The following is a 23,321-nucleotide window of genomic DNA, read 5'->3' as shown; positions in this document are numbered from 1 at the left end:
GAAGGTTGTGTTTAATATATTTGGCAGGATGATTCTCAACTCGTATATCATTTACAAGGAAAATTACTGTCAAGATTTAACTATACCAACTCCATAATTGAAGAGCTCTCTACTGATTGGCTAATGCTGAAGAACCAGCCACATGTTGCTGAGGTGGGCGGTGGCGGAGACGCTGGAGAAGCTTCTGGATTCGGCCTAGAATCTCTACCCGGAAGAATGTTAAGAAATTGTTCTGTGTGTAGCCTACAAAGTACAAGTGCAGGAGGGACCAGGAAGAGGATCAGGACTGTTTGCAAGAGATGCAAGAAAGAGGTTCATCCTACGTGTTTCGGTGAACACAAATGCCAATGATCGGAACTTTTTCATTTGTAAATATTGTAAATATTCTTTTAAATTTATTTGTAGGCTACATACGTTTTTTTTTTCCATTATTTCAGCTCTCTAGCAATGTACATTATTGTGAATTACAAAACATTTAGGCCACTTGTGTATATATGATCATGAACAAACTCTTAGTAAAGTGTTTTCACCTAAACGTGTAAACTTTTTATTTGACGAAATTTCAAAAAAAAATCACAACTTCTACAATTTTCAAGGTAGGGGCATGAAAGTTTGTTTATGTAATAACCTATGCATACTCTACAAACTAAAATAATTACATTTATGCATGTGTTTGTTTTAGGTATAGTTTTTATACGCCAAACCTAAAAAATAAAATATAAAAAAAATTTTGACTATATAAATTTATGATCAAAAAATTTTTTTTTTCCTATAATATTTATTATATGTTTTTATGAAGACTGGTTGTTTATTAGAAACAAAACAAGGCCTTATTTATCAAATTCTGATGGAAAATAAAAAAAATACACAAGTTTTTGTGAAATACTGAATTTTCTTCAAATCAGGCCTGGCAGTCTTCGCATATTAGCCTTACCTTAGACCCGGCATTTTTCAAGTAACATATAAAAAACCGGTTGGCAGTAAAAGGGTTAAACTTTCCAAGTGTGATGTATACAACTTCTTTACTTCTCGAGTGATGTAAAGTTGAAAAAACTAACTCGGTGAGGTAATGAAACCCATTGACAAAACACAACTTGCAAACAGTGCTCTGTAAATACTCAAAGAGTCAAACAAACATTCAATACATGGCAGCTAAATTGTTTAATAATTTATCAGTGGAGTCTCGGGAGTTGTCCTTGAACACTTTCAAATCAAAATTGAAAACATATTTAATACAAAAATGCCCATATACAGTGGAGGATTTTTTTACATGTCAAAATATTTCTATTTAATTGTGCCTGTATTTATATATTTATATATTTTTTAATACTAGAACTTATTATATTGATTTATTACATCTAAGTATTCGATTTGCTGTATTAATTTATGTATTTTATGACGATTGTTAAAACATTGTGAAATGTCTACAACAATAAATTGATTTGATTTGATTTGATTTGATTTAAATGACATTGAGTGCTTAACTTAAAAAATATACCTCTATGGAGCCAACGACGTTCAACGCTAGAAATCAGCAGTGCGCTTGAATTTTATTGTTATGCTTTGAAGAATTTTCCTAACCTAGCTTTTGTTTGTGAAGACGATATAGCAATAGAGGTTATGAAACAATGTGATTCTTACCAGCTACTAGAGAAATTCATAAACTGATTCAGCGAATATGGATCGAAGAAGAAATGCCCATAGAATGGAGTGAATCTGTAATAATCCCGATCCACAAAAAAGGAGACAATGAAACTTGTACCAATTTTAGAGGAATATTCCTACTTAACTCAACTTACAAAATATTGTCTAAGATTTTATAAAACAGAATAAAACCTTATGCAGAAGAATTCTTTGACTTTGACCAATTCTTTTGAAGATTTCAGACCATCAAGCTGGTTTCATCAACGGACGCTCAACAATGGATCAAATTTTTGGGATTAGAGAGATAATATCAAAGTATTGGGAATATAATAAAGAGTGTTATATCCTGTTCATTGACTTTGTAAAAGCTTATGATACCATAAAAAGACCCAAACTCTGGGAAACAATGCAGAAAATTGGAATTCCCGACAAACTGATAAATCAGGGTTGTCAGCAGGATCTATAAATGAAATTCACGCATTTTTCCCGGTTTTCCCAGCTAAAAAGTACAGAATTCCCGGCGTCTATTATACTTATAAGAACGGCACAACACAAGTTACACTTATCAGTAAATTAAAAAAAGCAAGCCAAATTGCCCAAGGGACTAAGTAAGCCCCGACCGATGAAACGGTGAACACTTCGTGACACATAATTAATTAGTGACGCACTGATGGTCGGGCGGGTAAGGGGTAGCGCGGTGGGTCATTATGGGTGCCATCTTGATAACATCCACTCATAATACTATATTTGGCTAATAATTTGTTCAGAATTATCAGAGGTTATAAACTCGATTACCTTAAACTAGGGATGGACGAGATTGGACTTTTAGTTCGAGACGAGACGAGAAGAGATTTTTTATTTCTCATAAAATTTCGAGACGAGATCGAGACGGGATTTGCACGTTCAACATTTTTACCTGATTTTGTAACATTGTTAGATGACTGTTTAAATACAAGAATAATGATAATAGGCATGAATATTTACAATCTTTTATTAAAAAAACATCAGCATAACATTTTTTTATTAATCACGCCTAACTTATTAAAAATGCCTACGATTAGGAAACATAGTGATATCAGTTAGGATAGAATTCAACTTATCCTAAAATAAAATAAATCATAAAATAAAAGCAATATTAATTTTTATAAAATAGTTACTTGTTTTGACTTTTTATAGTAATAAAACATTCCTCACACTGCTTACACTTAACAAAACTTCTCAAATGTTATTAAAGTAATACTGTATTATTAAAATAATAAAAGTAATATTTACATATTTTAAAGAATTAGTTAAATAAGAACGCCTTCGCAAAGGAAACAAAACTACAACACGCTCCTGTATTGCGGGTATTGCATTGACTTTCTGCAGGCGTTTTTAATTTTTTTTTTTTTTTTTTTTTATTCTCGTCTTGATAAAAATCTCGGTCAAAAAGAAATCTCGTCTCATGTAACGAGATTTAAAATTTCCCGAAATTTCAAGACTTGACCATCCCTACCTTAAACATTAATTGGTCAAGCTAGTACAGTAGAACTGTCGGGGAAATAAATATGTGCACTCGAGATTGAGCCTAAATCTCTCTGAGATTAATTATCAGATTTTGTTGAATCAAAAATTAAATATAAGCTGGTTAAAATACACTTTACGTGGTAACAATTAAAAAAAATTCCGTTTACCAGAAAAATTTATATAGTTGAAAGATTGTAAAAAGTACCGGTTTTTAAGAATCTCTGCACTAACACTGAAGTTTAAAATTTAATTTAAACTGGCAGCGGGCCGCCTGGTGTTGTAGGCCTACGATGTTTCCCAGCCGGGCGGGAGCGCGTGCGAATCTGCGACGTTGCCGATGTGAACCTGGCTACCACACTGACATTCGCCAGTCACGGGAGAAATTTTTGTTTACAAAAACTATAAATCTGTTTAAAAAACACCTTTGTTCGCATTATAAATCTGTCATATTGGTGTTATTTCTTGTGTCACGACAAACACGATGGTATTTTGAACGAAATTGTTAGCGTCTTATAACGATGTTAGCATACGTTTTAAAAATTAATAGCAGCATAAAAACTATTGTGAGTAAAAATTTTAAAATGCATGGAAATGTTAAAAAATAAACCTACCAATAAGCCATAAAAGTTTCAGAAAGATTGGCTCAGTGGTTTGTTTACAATAAAATTTTAAACTTCAGTGTTAGTGCAGAGATTCTTAAAAACCGGTACTTAATTTTTGATTCTCAACAAAATCGGATAATTAATCTCAGAGATATTTAGGCTCAAACTCGAGTGCACATATTTATTTCCCCGACAGTAGTCATTTGATCAGTTTCAAACTCAAATAAATGCCACTCTTCTTACTTGTGTGTAATAATTGTTTAATAATGCTTATAAAAGGTTACTATAAAGTTGTATTACAGAGTATTCAATTCGAAACAAGTTGCACATCGATCGAAACGCGTGCCAATCAATGATGGATTATGAAAAGAAGTTGCTGAGGTTTGTGCCGATGTCAAGGTCAATTGACAAGAAGTAAACAAATGCCGAACATTTTGCGATGTTGCAAAGAATGCAATGTTAGGAAGATTTGTAGTTTTTGGAATGGGTTGGAAAAATAACTTGTAGGCCTACTACTACACATTTATTTTAAAGGCTTTTTGGCTATAATCGCTGAAAATAGGTACTGTATCACCAGACAATATCAGAATCAAATAAATCTTAACACTAAGTTGGATGGAAGTCAGTTGCAGTTCAGCACAATGTAGTCTGCTTCCGGCGACCGGCGGCGTCGGCTTCCCGCGTAGGCCTATTCATGGTGGTAGGTAGTGTACATCCAACTTACCTTCTGCTTCTTCCGAACCATCACCACTCGCCAGTAAACCGTAAATTTTGGTTTACTATAAAATCAATCAAGAAAGTATTGCAAAACGGTTTATAACTATTAAAATTACTTTAAAAAAACTGTAATAACGATATCAATTAAATTCATGGAATAATACGATTTTCACGCATATTTCCCGGTTTTTTCACAGCTGTTAAAATTCACGCATAATTCCCGATTTTCCCGGAATTCCGGCCTCTGACAACCCTGTAAATTTGACAAAGATGTGTGTTAAAGGTTCCAAAAGTAAAGTTAAGATAGAAAATGAATACTCGGAAACCTTCCAAACCCATTCAGGGGTTAGACAAGGGGATGGACTTTCACCAATTCTTTTCAATATTGCAATAGAAGAAACCTTAAAAAGCACCAAACATATCGAAGCTGGAATAAACCTCGGATCTATAGTAAACACACTTGCTTTTGCAGATGATGTTACATTAGTTGCAGAATCAAAAGAGGACCTAGGTAAGCTTACTGAGATTATTATAAGGGAAGCAAATAAGTTTGGACTTAAATAAGTGAAGAGAAGTCAAAATATCTGAAAGTCGGAAGAACCCAAATTGAAGGAGCTGAACCTTTTAGGGTCAATAACCATAATTTTGAAAGAGTAAACGAATTTAAATACTTCGGAGTCTCAGTTAACTGGAATAACGAAAGAGGAACAGAAATAGAAAAGAGACTGATTGCAGCAACCAAATGTTTCTGGGATGTATCAAAAATACTTAGTTCAAAAATACTATCCCAAAACACAAAATTAAGAATCTATAAAACTTTAATTCAACCAGTCCTTTTATATGGTTCGGAAACCTGGACATTAACTAAAAATCATGAAAACAAACTTGTCATTTTTGAGAACAAAATTTTGAGGAAGATTTTCGGACCTATAAATGAAGAAGGTATGTGGCGAATAAGAAAAAAACCGAGAGCTCCGAGAACTGTACAAAGAACCGGACATTGTAGCAATAGTGAAGAGTAGACGACTGAGATGGGCAGGCCATGTAGAAAGAAAGGAAGAAGAAAGTATGCTTAAGAAGATCGCCAATGGACAACCACGAGGCACTCGCCCGCTAAGAAGACCGCAGTTGAGATGGAGAGACCAAGTCCAAAAAGACCTACACAGTGTGGGGGCATCTCTTGACATGGCGACAGACCGGCAGCAGTGGAGGCAACTTGTTGGAGAGGCCAAAAACCTTCTTAGGTTTGAGTGGCCAAGGAGGTAAGGTAAGCTTTTGTTTGTAAATTAACGTTACTGTTAGAAGATGAGTGAAATGGATAATGAAAAATATTGTTCGTAACCTCCTGTATATTGTCGGGTCAGGTAAAATCTTGTACGATACATGTTACGCAAGAGCTTGTTTACATCACTCAGGAGAATTATGCACAACATTCACCTGCGTGATGTAAACACGATCTTACTACACTTGTAATGTAGGCTAAATAGCTATTTTAGTACTATCCCTTACCTAGAGGCAGGTTTAGTAGTTTGAAGGCTTCAACACACTTGGTGACATTGGCTTCTTTTTTGTCGATCCCGGCTTGCTCAACTTCTGCTTGTCGTCTCTTTGTATTATACTGAGATTTTCCTTGTCCTCGGTCTTCTTTTTTAAACTCTCCATCTTCGTTTTCAGCTTAAGATTTTCCCGCCTCAATAACTCACACTCCTGGACACAATCAATTGTTTTATATTTTTAAAGTTCTAAATTTAGGCCCAACTTAAAACACTGCAGGTTCAATAAATTGGTGCGTTCTAAATAAGGGTAAATACTTGTGCATTTGACAAATTCTAGGAGTAAGCCAAATAGTCTTAGAGTAAAACAAGGCCAATACAATAAGATAATTTACCGGTCCAAAAAAGATTAACGTTAGATTTTCTTTTGGGTGTGTTGCTAGCCTACTGATTAGCGTCTCAGACTTTGGTGAGGGAGGGACGAATTCAATTCCCGGCACATCCACTAAACTTTATTGGGTTTGGACCGCTTAACCTATAAAGCTTTCAAATTTTATCGATTATAAAAATGCCACTAATGTAAGCACAAGCAAAAAAAAATTGATTAATCCTTTCCACTGATCCTTTCCAAGCAGGATTTCCGTTGTCCTTTTTAAGGCAGCACTTAGTTTTCGGCATTTTTGATAAGCCCAATCTAGCATTGCTGAACTTTCCAACCTGCCTGATTATCAAGCGTCTAGTGTACATTTATATAGTGAATCCAGAACATATTGTTTGTTCATACAGGGACTCTACACAAAATGAGAAAATGTATTAATTACTATGCAAATTTTTCGTGCTCCTGTCAGGCCTATGACGAATAAGTTTAAAATAAACACAATACCCATACTTTGTTACATTTGTTTGCTAAACAATTGTCTTTTATGCACTGCAGAGAGACACATATCGTTTAATTTGAATTGATTGATTTTAATTCAAATTGTTTTGATTTGAAGAAGACAGCAGAGAGCAGTTATTCAGTTTTCGATTTGTGAATCAAAACACTCAAAAAGAAAGTCATAACACATAATGTTGAAATAAATAAACCCAGTTTTTTGTCATCCTGACTCATGATATTTTATGAATATCCTATTGACTTTGATATCACTGCAATTTAGTGACTTTGTTTACTGTTTGCCATTTTTCTCCAAAAAGAGAAGCTAATTGAAACATTTTATTTCTATGAAGTTTTTTGTTACTTACAGTTTCAAGTTCGCTGTTGTACTGTTTGAGCTCTGAGACCTTTTTGATCTTCTGTCGAATATTTTGGTGACCCATCAGATCGCCGATCTCGTGATTTATTCTATCCCTCTCCTCTACAACCACCTCATACTTTTGTTGTAGCTCTTCCAATTGGTCTCGGAGGGTCTGAACTTCATCTAGATGTAGAGTCACTTCCATGTTGTTGGTTCTGGAAGTTTGGATACATGTAACAAAACAAGCCACTTACAAATAAATAACAATTAATTAAATGATCATATTGAAAGAAAGTAACTCAACATCTTTCCAGCTGTACCAATTTGCAGAAAACTAGTGCTACATAAAGCTATATTAGTTTGGCATCAGATCATAGGTAATTGAGGAATTTATCTAATTTTAGCTATAATAAATACAACCTGATAACACTATAAAAGTCCCAACAAACAAAAATATGTATTAACAAAAATTCTCAATAGTCAGACAAACATTAATCGATATTAACAATTATCAAATGATTATCTGTTATGTACGGGAATCGATTAGTCAATGAAAACTGAATATAAGTATAGTTTTGTATAAGGAAAGGCTGCATAGGCCAGGATTGAACTGTAGAAAAAGGAGGATAACAGTGAGCTTACCTTGAACAAGTGTAGGTAGGCCATGGAAAATACAGAAGATACATTGTGCACACAATATTTCGTCTCCCGAGGGACTTTGTCAACTGTAAACTTTATAAATTTATAAAACTCTACCACTTTTTCTACAATAGACAAAGTCCCTCAAAGGGACAAAATATTGTGAGCACAGTACCTATCTTCTGTATGTTTTATTGTATGGCCTGCCTACACTTCTTCAAGGTAAGCTAGCTGCTATCCTCCCATATTTACAATTTAAAACTGAATATGAATCAGAACAGCTCTTTTAATATATAAGATACTCAGTTTGTATTAATAACATAGATTTAACAAAAAATTCTGTTTTAATTCCATTTTAAATGGACATTTTTTATTGTTTAAGAACCACAAAACATTTTTTTATTTACCTCAGACGTTCCAGTTCTTTATCCTTTTCTATAAGTTGCATTTCCAAGTCGGAAATTTGATCTTCTGCAACCACGAGTTTCATAGCTTCTTCGGCGTTACGTTTCATCTCCTCATTCTGTTTATTATAAGACGAACTTAACGAGTCGAGCTGTGAGAAAAGGTCTTGACAAAGAGCATCTTTGCTAACAACTTCATCTTCTAAAGCATTAATTTTGAATTGCTTTTCCTGCATTACATCTTCATAATTACTAATCTTGTATTTGCTTTCTTCAAGAACATTTTGCAAACTATTCTTTTCAGCCTCCAAACAAGAGATTTTAGTCTTCAGAAATTCCATTTCTTCTTTAAAACTATCCAAGCTTAGATTTAGTTCCAATATATTTTCAGCCTTATTGATGTTATCACTTAATTTTTCTCTTACTTCATCCTCCAGTTTGGAACACTCAGATTTTAACTTGCAAATGTTTTCTTGGTACTTTTGTTCTGTTTTTTTTAACCCTTCAATGAGCTCATCTTTTCTTTCAAGTTCCGTTTTGAAATACTCATTCTCTTGTAGCAACAAGTTAATCGCACACTGCTTTTCAGAGATTTTATTTTCAAGTAATTTCTCGTTCTGTAAAGCTGCTTGTTTGAAAATTTCTGTTTTCTCTGCTAAGGATTCTTTCGCAGCAGAAACATCTTGTATGATTTCTTCCTCCATTTTGTCCATACTTTCTTTGAGAGCGACATTATTAGCTGATAGAATCTGAGACTTTTCCTCCAAAAGCTGATTTTGCGATTCCAGATCATTCACAACCCCGTTCAACCGTTCTACTTCCTGTTCACTCTCTAACAATCGGTTGCTCAGAGCTGTTATTGTCTGATTCATTGTGTTTAGTGTGATTTGATACTTTCTACATGTGTTCCTACATTCTTTTAATTCACTTTGGTATAAGTCTGATTTTGCTTGAATTTCAATAATAGTAATTTTCTTCTCTAGATCTGTAGCCAGCAGCTCTTCCCTATGTTCCTCTACTTTACACAATTCCCTGTACAAATATTTACACCTCTCATCAGCTTCTTTAATATCTGTTGAGAATTCTTTTACTTTTCTGTCAACCAATCTTTCCAACCCTTTTACCTTTTCTTGAGACTGCTTTACTTGATCAATTATTTCTTTTGACTTTTTATTAAACTCATGAACAACATAATTCATTTTTGTTACGGAGGCAATTTGTCTTTCTTCATTCTGAGCTTCAAGAGATTTGGAAATAGATTGTAGCTTCGATGTGATTTCGTTTTCTAGTTGCTGAAGTTTTTCATCCGCTCCCATTAAGATACATGAATTCGCCTGCTCGAGTATCATATTTTCTTCCTCAAGGGATTTCAGTTCATTTTCCAAGTCTGAGTATTTATCATTGATGGTTACTATAATAGATTGTTTCTCTGCAAGTACAGTTTCCAGTTCGTACTTGTTGTTTTGCAGTTCAGATATTTGTGACCTAAGATCATTGATGAACTTCTGGTGTTCCTCCCTGTCAGCACTTATCTTTTCCACCATTGTATCCAGGTTGTCTTTTAACTCCAAGGTTTCTTTAAACCTATCAGCTGCCAGTTGGACTTTCTCTTCAAGGAAATCTTTTAGTTCTGCCTCGTGAATCTTAATTTCGCTTATTTCTTCTTTTAAGATGTTAACTTCCATGTCTTTATCCATCATCATTTTGTGGTACTTCATAGTCAATGTATTGAATTCATCTTCTAATCTCTTGTAGTCGGCTCTAAAAAAAAAAAAAAAACCAATATTATTAATAAAATTAATCAATATATTTTTATGAAAAACCCATATTACCAGGGATATAGTTGATCATATTTAGTTTATATATGACAGTGAAGGATCGCTAAGACAAATTATGGCTAAGTTTGAGATTAGGTTCACATATCCCTAAAATCTTTACTAAAGGAGTTAGCCTACCAGTACCACATTTTCACATCTGCCATTTTAATATTTAAGAACAAAAACTCTGCATTGTAAAACTGTCTTATTAATTATGTATTATGTTAAAAACTGGAATGTTTAGATGAAAATATTTCATTATTTAAAATATTATCTTAGATACTTTAACTAGTTAATTAGTCGAGGCGCTGAGGGGGTTTGAGCATGCATAAAAGTGTAACGAAATTTGACTTTTGATTGTTGCTATGGGTACCTAGTAGATAAAGAAAATCGATGTTGTCGCATTTCTAGGTGGTTAATAACATGGGGGGGAGGGGGTGAATTTGCGGGGCCGCCCGGGGGGCCGCCGCGCACAAAATAGCTTATATCTCGAGAACCAAAAGTCATATGAATACGTTAGACATGTCAAACTGTGCAGAAAAATGCATTCTACAAATAGATTATGTAGTAGTTTCATGGAAATTGACAAGAAGTTACTAAAAATTATATTTTTTAAATTTACGATAAGTATAATCAGGAGTATAATGGTTTTTGTTGTTGTTTAGAACCATTAATTTTTTAATTGACAACTTTTGAGAGTAGTACACAATAGGTAAATAGTACTTCTGTATAATGAAACTATTGCGGTACATAACTTAACAGCTATACAATCCTCAGATCCAATAAACATAATACAAACAAAGGCGCAAAACGCGTCGCGGTCATTGTTCCTGCTGCCGTAACTATTAATGGCGAGTACAGTTCAAGCTGAGACTTATGTTATACTTTTAGAAAGATGTAGATTCTGAGGATTCATTTTCATATATATAAAATAGTATTGAGGGACTATTATGTAGCGAGAAATATAGTTTGTAAAAGAAGAGAGTTTAAAAAAATTTTGGTAGTTGGACGTTTCCATCACCTGACCAGGCTGCACAATTGGTGCAACAGCTGTTTCGGCGATCGCGTAAAGGTAGTGTAAACGATACGAGTAGAAAATGTTAAATACAAGCCTTGGCGAGTGCCTTAAAAACTTCTACGAGTGTCGTTAACACTATTTACGCGAGTTGTGTGCATTAATTAACCTGCGACAGTATTTTAATTAACAAAAACCACTACTCAAAACTTAAAAAGAGAGGTTATTTTTTCTTTACCCCTCATTGTCTCTGACAGTAATGCAACGAATCATCGCACCAATCGTTAACAATTAAATTGACCTGAACAGCTGAAGTTGTAGTTGAAGTTCGAAGCATTATGATTTTACTTCTTATCTCTCAATCCTTGACCCTGTCTGGGTACCAGTGGTGGTTATATTTTGGCCCTTTTGTAGTGGTACCATATAATTCACCAGAGAACAGTTACATGCCCATATAAGTAGATATCTATTATATATTATGTTTCAGTGATAAATGTAGAATATCCTACTAATATTATAAATGAGAAAGTTTAGATGTATGGATGTATGGATGTATGGATGTATGTTTGTGACAAGTGAACGCGAAAAATACTGGTCGGATTGGGCTGAAATTTGGCATGATGATAGCTCACATTCCCGATTAACATATAGGCATATTCTTATTTCAAAAATCCTTTCGGGCTCCGCCCCAGTGGCTCTGGAGTTTCCCATGTTAACCTTATGAGAAATGGAATTATTGAATCTTAACAGCTGTTTCAATTAAACAAGTTGGTTCTGTTCTGTGATGTTCAATAGCATTAAAGTTACAAGGATTACCAACAGGGTGCAGCACTATTATTTCTTTTACATTTATGACAACAGCTAATTTGCAACCAAAAGGTGAGTGAGCGTAGTGAACGAACTTCAACCTGGAGGCGAGTTAGCGTAGCGAACGAGCTAACCTGAAGGCAAGTGAGCGCAGCGAACGAGCTCCAACCTAACGGTGAGTGAGCGTAGCGAACGAGCTCCAACCCAAAGGTGAGTGAGCGTAGCGAACAAACTTCAACCCAAAGGTGAGTGAGCGTAGCGAACAAACTTCAACCAGGACGTGATTGAGCCATGCGAACGAGATAATCTTGAAAATTAAGAAGTTAAACGGGGCAAAGCCCGCGGGTTACAGCTAGTAATAATATAAAAATATATATTTTTCAGCAATGCTTTTAGTGGTAGTAGCAGGAGGTTTGCAAATTTTTGGATTATTCAAATTAGAAATATCTAAATCAACCCGCAAAAATCATAAAAATAATGTTTTTATCCATATTATCCAAATGTTAAGGTTGTGTAAAATATGATTCCTTACGTGGAAATATCAATGTTTTTGCATAAAAATAAAATTATAAAAAAACTACTAAACTATTTTAATTGCCAAATTGTATTTAATTGTTGTATGAGAAATAAATTTATTGCATCAACAGTAAATAATTATTATACTGCTGTAACAATTTAGTATTTTTACAAAAATTTTCAATAGAATAATTTAATTTTTACCATATGTTTTTATTTTTATCAATATGTTAATCCATCTCTCTTTATCAAACCTTGTATAATATATGGCCAAACAGACCAATAGGTAATTGATTCAATACATTATAATATAGAACATTTTCAAATAACCTTATTTCATGTAAATATATAATAACCTATAACTTTTTGTAACAAAGTTGCTTCAAATTCGATATAATTTTACTTAAATAACTTGTCAAAATTCAAATTTAGCTCTATGGCAAATGAAAATTGTTATAATATATGTGTGAACAGTGGCCTACAATTTTCCGTGATAAAGTCAGCATTGACATATGTGAATGCAACAATGCATCAAACCTTCCTCACTTCTAAGAGTGCTGAGCTAGTATGAAGATATAAATTGTAAACTGCATATTTTAATATAAAAATTTATAAAAAAGTGCATATATTTGGAATAAATTAGTGAAATTTGATTAACCCTCCAAGTGTCCATAGTTTAGGCCTTAATGTCCACCTATTTTTGGCGCATTTGCAAGGTTTTATTAAAACGGATCTGAGAAGCTTAAAACAATGTTAATTCTAATGTTCTATATACCATTTTGTTTGGAAAATCATGGGCTTCAATATTATATACAAAACATAAGGAACATTTTTTCAAAAAAAAAAATTTTTAGGTAAAAAAAAATATAATTTCGAAAATTAAAAAAAAAAAAAAGTTTGCGCTCAATGAAATTGTATAAATTATAGGCCTATAAATATTTGAAAATAGCCACTTTGTTCTAAATTTTATGAGGATTACAAATATATAATAATATAAGGAAGTATATCTGCAAATAAATAAGTTATGGGCAAAAAACTTATTTCAGTACATAGCGTTTAGCTAAGAATGCATAGCCTAACCATAGCTAGGAATCTGGCTGATAATTTACATCAATATCACTACCTACTTCTTCAGGATCATCAACCAGCACTTCAAAACCACTTAAATCTTCTTATAATGCACCACGTATATCACTACTTTTGATTTTTAACACTAAAACAATGATAAACGTAATAAAACACATCAGTCATCGGTCCGGGGGAACCTAGCTGTTTACAAATACACGCACGTCAGCTGTCTGCTACAATATTTTCGGAACTAAAATGAATAGCGCTTAGAGACAGACCTCTGGAGAAAGCTTAGAATATTACGGAAAGAACGATACCTAACTCGATCCAGTTCAATCCGATTCAGTCAGTCATAGAGCCTTCGCCGTAAACGATGTCTGCGTGTCGAAAAATCAACAAGTAACACTACACAAAGTGTGCTGCTTGTCGAATTTTCGTCAAGTAACACTGGGAGGGTTAAAGAAGATCCGTCCTTGTTACAAACATTAATAACTACACAACATCAAGAAATTTAACTGTGAAGAAGACATCAATTTTGGTGAGATCACTCCAGTAGACATTTTCTTTCCTTGGATCGAAGCCATTACAACATTTTTAAGCCTAACTTTTGAACTTTTGTACCAGAATTTAAAAGTCAAGAAACTAATAGAAGCTTATTCAGAACATAAATTAATTCAACCTTTCAGAAAATAATTCGAACATAATTTATATTTCAAAACAAAATTTAATTAGGCTATATATAATCACAAGATTAAATTCAAACGCCGCTCGATCACCCCACCTGGGATGAAGATCCATGCAATATAACCCCTCAACCTAAATTAGAACTATTGTAATAGGCCTAGCCTAAAGCTTAAATTAGTAAATTCATTTCCCACCCTTTGTAAACTTTTATTGTGAACCCTTAGTTTCTTTTCTTTTACCATCAATTTTGTATTGTAATGAAATAAATTTAAGTTTAGATACTGTACATGGAGTTTCCATTGTATTCCTAGCTTGTATTTGTAGCCTTGTTACACTGCATTATTTAAGAGTAAAAGCTCTTTCTAAAAATGTATAGTTAAATGTAGTTGAAATCGAAATTTCCTGAGTAATTTACGTCAGAATGTGAAATGTTAACATTTTTTTACGAAAACATAATTTTTATGACCTTTTCAAAACTACATAAAATTGTTATAACCAACCTCAGATTCGGAGATATATAAATTGTAGGGAATTTATTGCAGTTTCAGATGCTGATGGAAGCGATCCACCACCAAAATATATTTTAAACTCTCTTCTTTTACAAACTATATTTCCCGCTACATAATAGTCGCTCAATACTATTTTATATATATGAAAATGAATCCTCAAAATCTACATCTTTCTAAAAGTATAATATAAGTCTCAGCTTGAACTGTACTCGCCATTAATAGTTACGGCAGCAGGAACAATGACCGCGACGCGTTTTGCGCCTTTGTTTGTGTTATGTTTATTGGATCTGAGGATTGTATAGCTGTTAAGTTATGTACCCCAATAGTTTCATTATACAGAAGTACTATTTACCTATAGTGTACTACTCTCAAAAGTTGTCAATTAAAAAATTAGTGGTTCTAAACAGCAATAAAAACGATTATACTCCTGATTATACTTATCGTAAATTTAAAAAATATAATTTTTAGTAACTTCTTGTCAATTTCCGTGAAACTACTACATAATCTATTTGTAGAATGCATTTTTCTGCACATTTTGACATGTCTAACGTATTCATATGACTTTTGGTTCTCTAGATATAAGCTATTTTGTGCGCGGCGGTCCCCCGGGCGGCCCCCCAACTTCACCCCTTCCCCCCCATGTTATTAACCACCTAGAAATGCGACAACATCGATTTTCTTCATCTACTAGGTACCCATAGCAACAATCAAAAGTCAAATTTCGTTACACTTTTATGCATGCTCAAACCCCCTCAGCGCCTGGACTAAATTGAAAAGGGCTCTGTTCATAAAAACATTAATGAGATAAAAAGTTAAAAGTTGAAACCATCTTATGGTATTCAAACAGCTAGTTTCTTAATGGGAAATTCGCTGAAACTGTGATTGATATAAAACTTAAATAAAAGACAAGAAATTACTCACAAAGAAGTCGTTATTATCAATTACTGAGATGGGGATGCCAACTAGGTGCGTATTTTAAACCAAATATGAGTGAAAGATGAGACAATGGGGTTTTTACATACCTCCGTCAAATAGTCCAACGATTAATATTGCTCTTCAGCTTACATGTTTTGATGCGAAGACAACATTTTCAAAGCTTGCAACTTGTCAAAAACACATTTAAAACACGGACGACACAAACACAAAAAACATTGAAATGGTACAAATACACATAAACATTTAGATAGCGCTATCATGATACTGATTTGGTCCAGCGCGGCGCAGACTCAGTCGCCGGACCAAATCAGTATCATGATAGCGCTATCTAAATGTTTATTGTGTATCGTACCATTTCAATGTTTTTTTGTGTTTGTGTCGTCCGTGTTTTAAATGTGTTTTTGACAAGTTGCAAGCTTTGAAAATGTTGTCTTCGCAGCAAAACATGTAAGCTGAAGAGCAATATTAATCGTTGGACTATTTGACGGAGGTATGTAAAAAACCTATTATTGTAGTAACCAAATAGTACAGGGGCCAGAAACATGAATTTTGAAAGATGAGTGTAGAATGGAGTGAGATGATCTGTGTAGGCCTAGCTTTGTTACTGACTACGATCAGCTGTTTAATTTATTTTTTAAGCCCAATGTTCCGGGATTGGGGTAGAAGGAAAACTATAAATGTTCATGTGTATAGTTCATGCATAGTTTTGAACCATTTTTACAAAGCAACTGACTAGTGACTTTTCTCAGGATCGTAGCAGCGACCTTTTGATTGTTAGATGAGCACTATTAATTAATAACCACTCGGCTACCCAGCCAGTTGAGTAGCTTTTTGAGTTAAAGTCAATACAAAACTGGTCTAATAACTTTATAATGCATAAACAATGGTTCTAAACATTACTTAACTTATTAACTTGAATTAAATCAATGGTTTATTTATTCACTATGTGAGATAAAGGTCAACGGTCTAGAGACAGATAGGCATCTCAGCATTGTGGTAGCAGATCTTGAGAGACAAACAGAGGAATTTTAAGGAACACTACAGCAATGTTCCCACATGTTAAGTAGACTAAAGCCATTTGGGATATGAAGATATGATTCAGATTTCTGATGAGTGAAGATCATAGCCGCTAATAAGCACTAAAGACAGAAAATTTCTTAGTTTTAACTATCTCGATCGCAGGTGTTTTCCAACTTTTAGAATTCCTGAAGGCACTGAGATTATGGGTGAATATAATGTCTCCCTGGCTTCAAGAGACGACAATTTTGTCTCCAATACCAGGAGAGAACGGAGAGATGTCCTTGATTTAGTTGCGATCATTAAAGATGACAAAAATGTCTGTACGACTGTAACAACCATCTACGTTTATTCTGCAATCGCAGAAGACGATGATTATATAGTCATGTCATGACCTAGGGACATGTTAGATGTATTCCCTTGCAGTGCATCAAAGCATTTCCCCTTGAGAAAAAGGGCAATACAATGCTAATTTTTTACAGAGAAGAATTAAATAATACACAATGAAAAATACCGGATTACACAATTAACACAAACTAGAGGGTTTCAAATTACCTAGAAAACTCTATTAAATGATTTATAACCTTTTAAAAAATGAATGTGCGAACCATTCACAAATAATGACTTCTAATTAATTCAATATTTGACTGAATATGACAAAAGTAGGGATATTCTTGTAGCCTATTATTATATTTTTATACAAAACTTAGGATATTAGAATTAGAGTGATTGCAAATAGACGTATGTAAAGTTTGCAGGATTTAAAATTCACAAAAGCAGGAGTAAAAGCCTTTTTGATTTATTTTGAAATGATCAACTTATTAAAAAGTGTAGATACCTTTTTTAACATCTTTGCCACCAAGACTGATAATAGAATATATAATAGGTTACGTACCTTGTTCCCTCTTCAGTCTTAACTTAGTCAATGGATGACTAGTTTCGGGAACAAAGTCCCATTATCAAATCCTTATTTAAAACATCATATTGAATGTCAAATATCCGACGTAAGTCTTCATCAATGTATACATGCAGGTTGACGACACATAAAATTTACACGTTTTACAAAAATAAAAGTTACAAATACATTTACGATAGGCCGGCCACATTGAATATGGGACAAACCGACGCAGGTTACACGGCGGACACGACAGAACTATCCATTGTCCAGTTGGTGACATTGACCTTGGGGGAGGGGGTACGTCAGCTGATAAAGACTTGTAGTAGCTCTGATGTCAATGTTTTCAATTCTATCAAATAAAATATTTGAACCAAAATTTAGTTTTTCATTCAAAACGTCTTGAGAGGATTTTTTATTAGCTTTATAAATTTCAAGACTCTCTAAGACGTTCATGAGGGGACCTTTATTGCATTTGTGCAAGATTTGTAAATTATCTTGGCAACTGTTTACATTGTGATTGGCATTTACTAGATGTTCTGCAAATTTGGATCGTTGTAGTGACAATTTAGGTTTAGGTAGGTGTTCTTTAAATCTGGTATTGAAGGAGCGTCCCGATTGGCCTATGTATAATTTGGAGCAATCATTACAAGATAGTTTGTAAACACCTGTGCCATTTAAATCATTACCATTTTGTTTGCGGTTGGATTGGCTCAAATGACGTTCTAGCTTGTTTGATGTTTTACTAGCTAGGGTGATTTGATGTTTTTTCAATTAATTTTTTAATGTATAGTGTAGGTTGGTTCCAAATTCGACGGATACAAAGTTGCTGGGTTTATCAATTTGTTTACCAATTTTGTACTTTTGTTTGTTAACTATCTTATCGATAATACTGCTGGGGTGACCATTGCTAACAGCTATATGTTTCAGAATGAGGTACTCTGAGTTGTAGTCTTCAGTGATATAAAATTGTGGGCCTTTAGAGATATAAGTATATCAATCAAGCCTTCTCACTACTCACATGGCAAGATACGAGAAGTAACTATAGCCAGTATGCAAAGACCGTATCAAAACCAAATAATGACCCCAGAAGAAATGATTAAATTCTGCACTGAAAAAAATTACGGGCATAGAATACAAATATGTTACATCGAAAGAAATTGAAGTATGGGAAGAGCAGCTTAAGAGTAGGTTTGAATCAAGGCCCCACTAGAAAAAGCAGGCCATGCTGCAGGATCCATGACGTCACACTAGTGGATAGATTTCATTGATAAATTCATTGCCATCACCATTCCCATATGTTTTAGGTAAATAAACAAGCTGGCTGTTTGTAAGATTTTAATGGTAAGAGTTTAGTACAACTATCCACCACTGTGACGTAGTGTTGCGCTACCCGCGCTGGAGCATGGCCTGTTTTTTCTAGTGGGGCCTTGTTTGAATGCTGCTTGCCCGTAACAGGTACAAGAAATTACCATAGGTTTTTCCAGCTAAGTGACAACCAAATCTGATGTTTTCAAACATCAAAATCTACACATTTCGAAGACCAGCCAACATCAATACAGTTCACTAACACTTACTCCTTTAGCAATCAAGACAACATAGCGTGTATTTATGACGAGAAGTGGTGGATTGGCAAAATACAAGACAAGAATGAAGACAAAAAGGACGTCCTGGTTCACTTTTTCCATCCACCAGGACCCAAAACATCATTTAAACTCTTAACAAATGACACTGTTTATGGGTTCCAGTTAAAGGAGTTATACGGAAAACTACTCCATTAGAGTTATCGACCACATCTGGAAGAAATTACAATATTTCACAAAAACTGTGCAATGAGATTTCAACTTTATTCAACTCTTTGATTAAATATTGAATCAATAGGCTACTGTATAAGGATAATGTGATCCCTATGGCATTTTTTACACTCTATGTTTAATGTCTTATCAGAAACGGTTAAACATTTTTAATCCATATGTTTCTTGAAAAAGTGTCAATAAAACCAAGATGAACATGGAAGTTTATTGTGTAAACCTCCATTTAATCTAATAAAGTTTTATTTGTGTGTATATGATTGTAACATAGTAACATACCCTTTCAAAACAAGTACATATAAACTGATTAGCTTAGTCGACTACTTGTTCTAACTTCTAACGCTACTTGTTACGCTATTTTCGCACAACTTTGATGTTGCATATCTTCTAAACTAGTTGAGTCTCAGTGATCAAAATAATACATCATAATTACAACAACTACAAGTACTAATGACAGAAATTTGATTGATTTTGGTTCAGTCCCTTTTGTGATATAAGATCTTGAAAATGGCGGAAATCGGATAATCCACCATATTTATAGACCTATAAAGAAAAAAGGATAAGACTTTCTTAGCCCAAACTTGAGATTTAGACTATCTCATATGCCAACTTTAAAATACCAAAAATATTAAGGGTGAGTAATTACTTTTTCTTAAGAAAATATTCCAGGGAAAATAACATTTTCACCGCTGAAATCTTTTTTTTACGTTTTAGCATTTTACATGCTAGACAACATACGGTATTTATGTAATTTATTATATATCAATTTTAAGCTTATTTCTTGCTGAATATTTTGGTTTTTAATTTGTCCTGATATCTTAAAAAATAAAAAAGCTATTAAATATTTAGTAAATGTCGATTTTTGTAAAAAACGCGCGTTTCGCTCAAACAAAAATGGCCGCCAAAAAAAAATTTGAGAGAAAAAAAATTTTTTAACACTTGCATGTCAATCCTATTGATACAGTTAACATTTTATGAAAGTTTCATAAAAATTAAAAATGTTGAGCAACTATGCCTGTATGACTTGAAATGGATTGACCATAAGTCGTTTAACCTCCAACTAGCAGCGCAACTATAATAGTTGCGGTAGGTAGTTTCTGTAGTGGCAGTGACTATACTAGTCGGTTTTGGTTAGCTCCAAATAAATGGTTGAAAACGATTGTAAAATGGAATGATTTTTATAACATTAGAAAGATAAGATTCTAAACTTGCACCTTGTTTCATATATGAAATTTATTTTACTAAAAGATCACTGTAATTGAGCACTAAAGTGAACACAAATTTTGAGCAAAGTCAGTTGCACCATGTACGCATCACAAACTGCCGAACACGGTATGTATAAAAAAAATCATTCACAACAAGGATATCCTTAACGGATATAATAACGGGATCGACCCTGCTTCGACAACGTGTCCCTTATAAATGTGGCTGGCTACCATCATTAAATGTCTTTAGTGTTAAAATTGTGTGGACTTAAAATGTGTCCACGTGTATTTATACCTTATAACAAAGACTCCTGTCGGATTTATGGACCAACCAATTGAATGACATGAGTTTGAAAATGGGTCATTTCTGACCCAAAACTAGTCACCCTTGACTATGTTAAAAACTGGAGACAGAATAAAAAGGTACGTAACCTATCATATCATTCGTACATCAGTCCTGGTGGGTGGTGGCAATAATGTTCAAAAAATGTTTACCAACAACCAACAACGAATATTGCGGGTGATGTGACTATGACTTTCACTTTGAATCAATTATTAGTTGTAAATTTGTACATATTTAGTTTGTTAACTGTTTCTTGAGCATAGTATGACTAAATTTGGGGTTTGGAAGAGTACATTTACCTAGCCTGTATTTGAAACATTTTGTCATAGTGAAGAAACAATTTGATCGCCACATGAAAAGGCGCAGCAGCATTTTATGTAAAATATTTATTTATTTATATTTGCCTTTATAACTACATATATTCATGTTTTACTTTCATTTTCTATAGTTGGTACATTGGGTTTTATGTGTTTGAAAAATAATAGGCCTATAGCCTAGGTTACATGTTAGAATAACAAAATGTTTTTTCCTAAAAAAAATTATAAAAAATTAATAGAGATTTATAGTAGGCTAATGGTCATTTTCCATGAACAGTTCTTACTTAATTTAATTTCTAATGCTATTGCATTTTACAAAATATGTGTACTTTTACCACATTTATTGAGAAAAAATTTATTTGGTATTGTTTGAAATTTGTAGTGCAAAATCGTGGAATTTGCCATTTTTTTGTTTTTAGGTCATAACTTTCTAAAACAAAATGGTAATTGAAATATTTTTACATTTCCATGTAGGAAAATAAATTCTTAACATTTTGTATATCTTGAATTTAACATAACAAATTTTTGGTTCATGCAGCAAAGTTTTACATTCAAAATTCAAAAACCATTTTTTTTATTTTTCTTACCTAATGCTAATACATTCTGTCCATTTTCAAATTCTTCATTTCATTACGAACAATTAATTCAAGTATATGGTTCAATAGGTTTGCTCTGTTGGTTTAGTTTATAAGAGTTTTTGAAAATATGACTGCAAAATTGCCAAAAATTCCTTGCCATTACAGTGTTTGCCCATTGCCAGTTAGAGGGTTGAAACATTACTCATTTCACATTAATTCAAAACTGTGTTTTTTGTGTTCCGTTAATGTTACATTATAAGCCATCCTGAGTTTTGTTAAGTTACTATTTGATTGATTATATTTATAAAATGGAAATGCCCGTTATTGAAATTAATAAATAAGTAGGCCTACTTACTTTGAAACAGTTTTTTTCAAAGAATATTTCATTGTTGTTCTTTCTTCAGAAGACAGAATATCTGAACCAGAAGTGTCAATGTTTTTTTCCTTCAGATATTGGAGTCTTGGAGTCAGTGGCACTTTCCTCATAAGTTGAGGCTAGAAACAAATTTTTGAATTAGTGTTTGATTTTTACATGATGAAATTTGTAGGTTCTCAAACCATATTCTTCCAATAACAATATGCAAGTGGTCCACCCTGTCATACTCAAGTTGTACCTAAATATTTTTGAACAAGTTGTCTTAGTAGTATATTTCAATAGTAATTATCCTTACATAAAAAAAAATCCGTTTTTAACTTTTGGCCCTTTTCCCAATAACCTAACATTTCTTAAACTTGGTACAATGGCCTGAAAGTCCTTATCAAGTCGGGTTTTTGGGGCTATAAAGTAGGCGTGTAAGTTAAGTAAATATTTTCTAGCTAAGCTTACAGTTCTGAAAACAACTCCCAATGAGGCAGTAGATGCTTTTTCTATGTTGTCTAGGGAGGATGAAGTTGTTGATTGCCCTGGGAACCTCTTCGAGGTTGGCATGATGGCCCCTTTGACATTGACATCTGGTTTGGGGTCATAACGTCCCGGAGATGGAACTTGAGCTGAAAAAGTGTTAATCAACGTTACCTTTAAATATAATGCTTTAATCACCTCCTAAATCTGTTTTCCGATTGTATACAGATCTGAGGATGGTAATCAGTTTAGATAGGCAAAATAAAACAATACTTTTCTTTATAAAAAGCTGGTTTAAAACACTACAAAACTTATCGGTATATATATTGTAGCCTAGTAAGGACAACAATCAATAACCAATGATTTCCTACCAATGTTCTATCTATTTTATTGACATTTGATGTTTTTCTTTAGGCCTTTACCTGATTTTTCATCCACCACATGGATGTTTTTGACCAACCAGAGATGCTTTTTATCGGCGAATGAATTGTATTATTAGTTTTAATGGAAATTTGAATGTTGGTCTGAACAAGGAATTCAATTTTTGTATTAATTCCATTGAAAGCCTGATGAACAATGACAATGGTGTAGTCGTAAATTTTCCAGTTCAGGAACGCTCACCATGAGTCTCAAAAAAAAAAAAACATAGGGGTCGCCTATTATTTACAGTTAGCTATTTATTCATAAACATTAGCATTTATTGTACTAAATTGCAAAAAAAA

General features: G+C 33.5%; 1 protein-coding gene across 1 annotated transcript in view; it reads right to left on the bottom strand.

Moving 5' to 3' along the window:
- Positions 1 to 23,321, bottom strand: part of LOC128985897 (hyaluronan-mediated motility receptor-like) — a 40,968-nt gene that overhangs the window by 6,580 nt on the left and 11,067 nt on the right. The window contains exons 2-6 of the mRNA XM_054405870.1: positions 22,585 to 22,748; positions 22,114 to 22,253; positions 8,244 to 10,001; positions 7,205 to 7,412; positions 5,979 to 6,176 (exon numbers count right to left, since the gene is read on the bottom strand). Of these exons, the coding sequence (XP_054261845.1) occupies positions 5,991 to 6,176; positions 7,205 to 7,412; positions 8,244 to 10,001; positions 22,114 to 22,253; positions 22,585 to 22,748 (2,456 nt within the window). The 3' untranslated portion in view covers positions 5,979 to 5,990. The remainder of the gene's footprint in view (positions 1 to 5,978; positions 6,177 to 7,204; positions 7,413 to 8,243; positions 10,002 to 22,113; positions 22,254 to 22,584; positions 22,749 to 23,321) is intronic.

This window comes from Macrosteles quadrilineatus, unplaced genomic scaffold (genome assembly GCF_028750875.1).
Source record: "Macrosteles quadrilineatus isolate MER2022 unplaced genomic scaffold, UCM_ALF_1.0 Scaffold_2__2_contigs__length_208266976, whole genome shotgun sequence".
NCBI lineage: Eukaryota > Metazoa > Arthropoda > Insecta > Hemiptera > Cicadellidae > Macrosteles > Macrosteles quadrilineatus.
The sequence above is the reverse complement of the archived record's forward strand: the minus strand, read 5'-3'. Positions and strand labels throughout refer to the sequence as shown.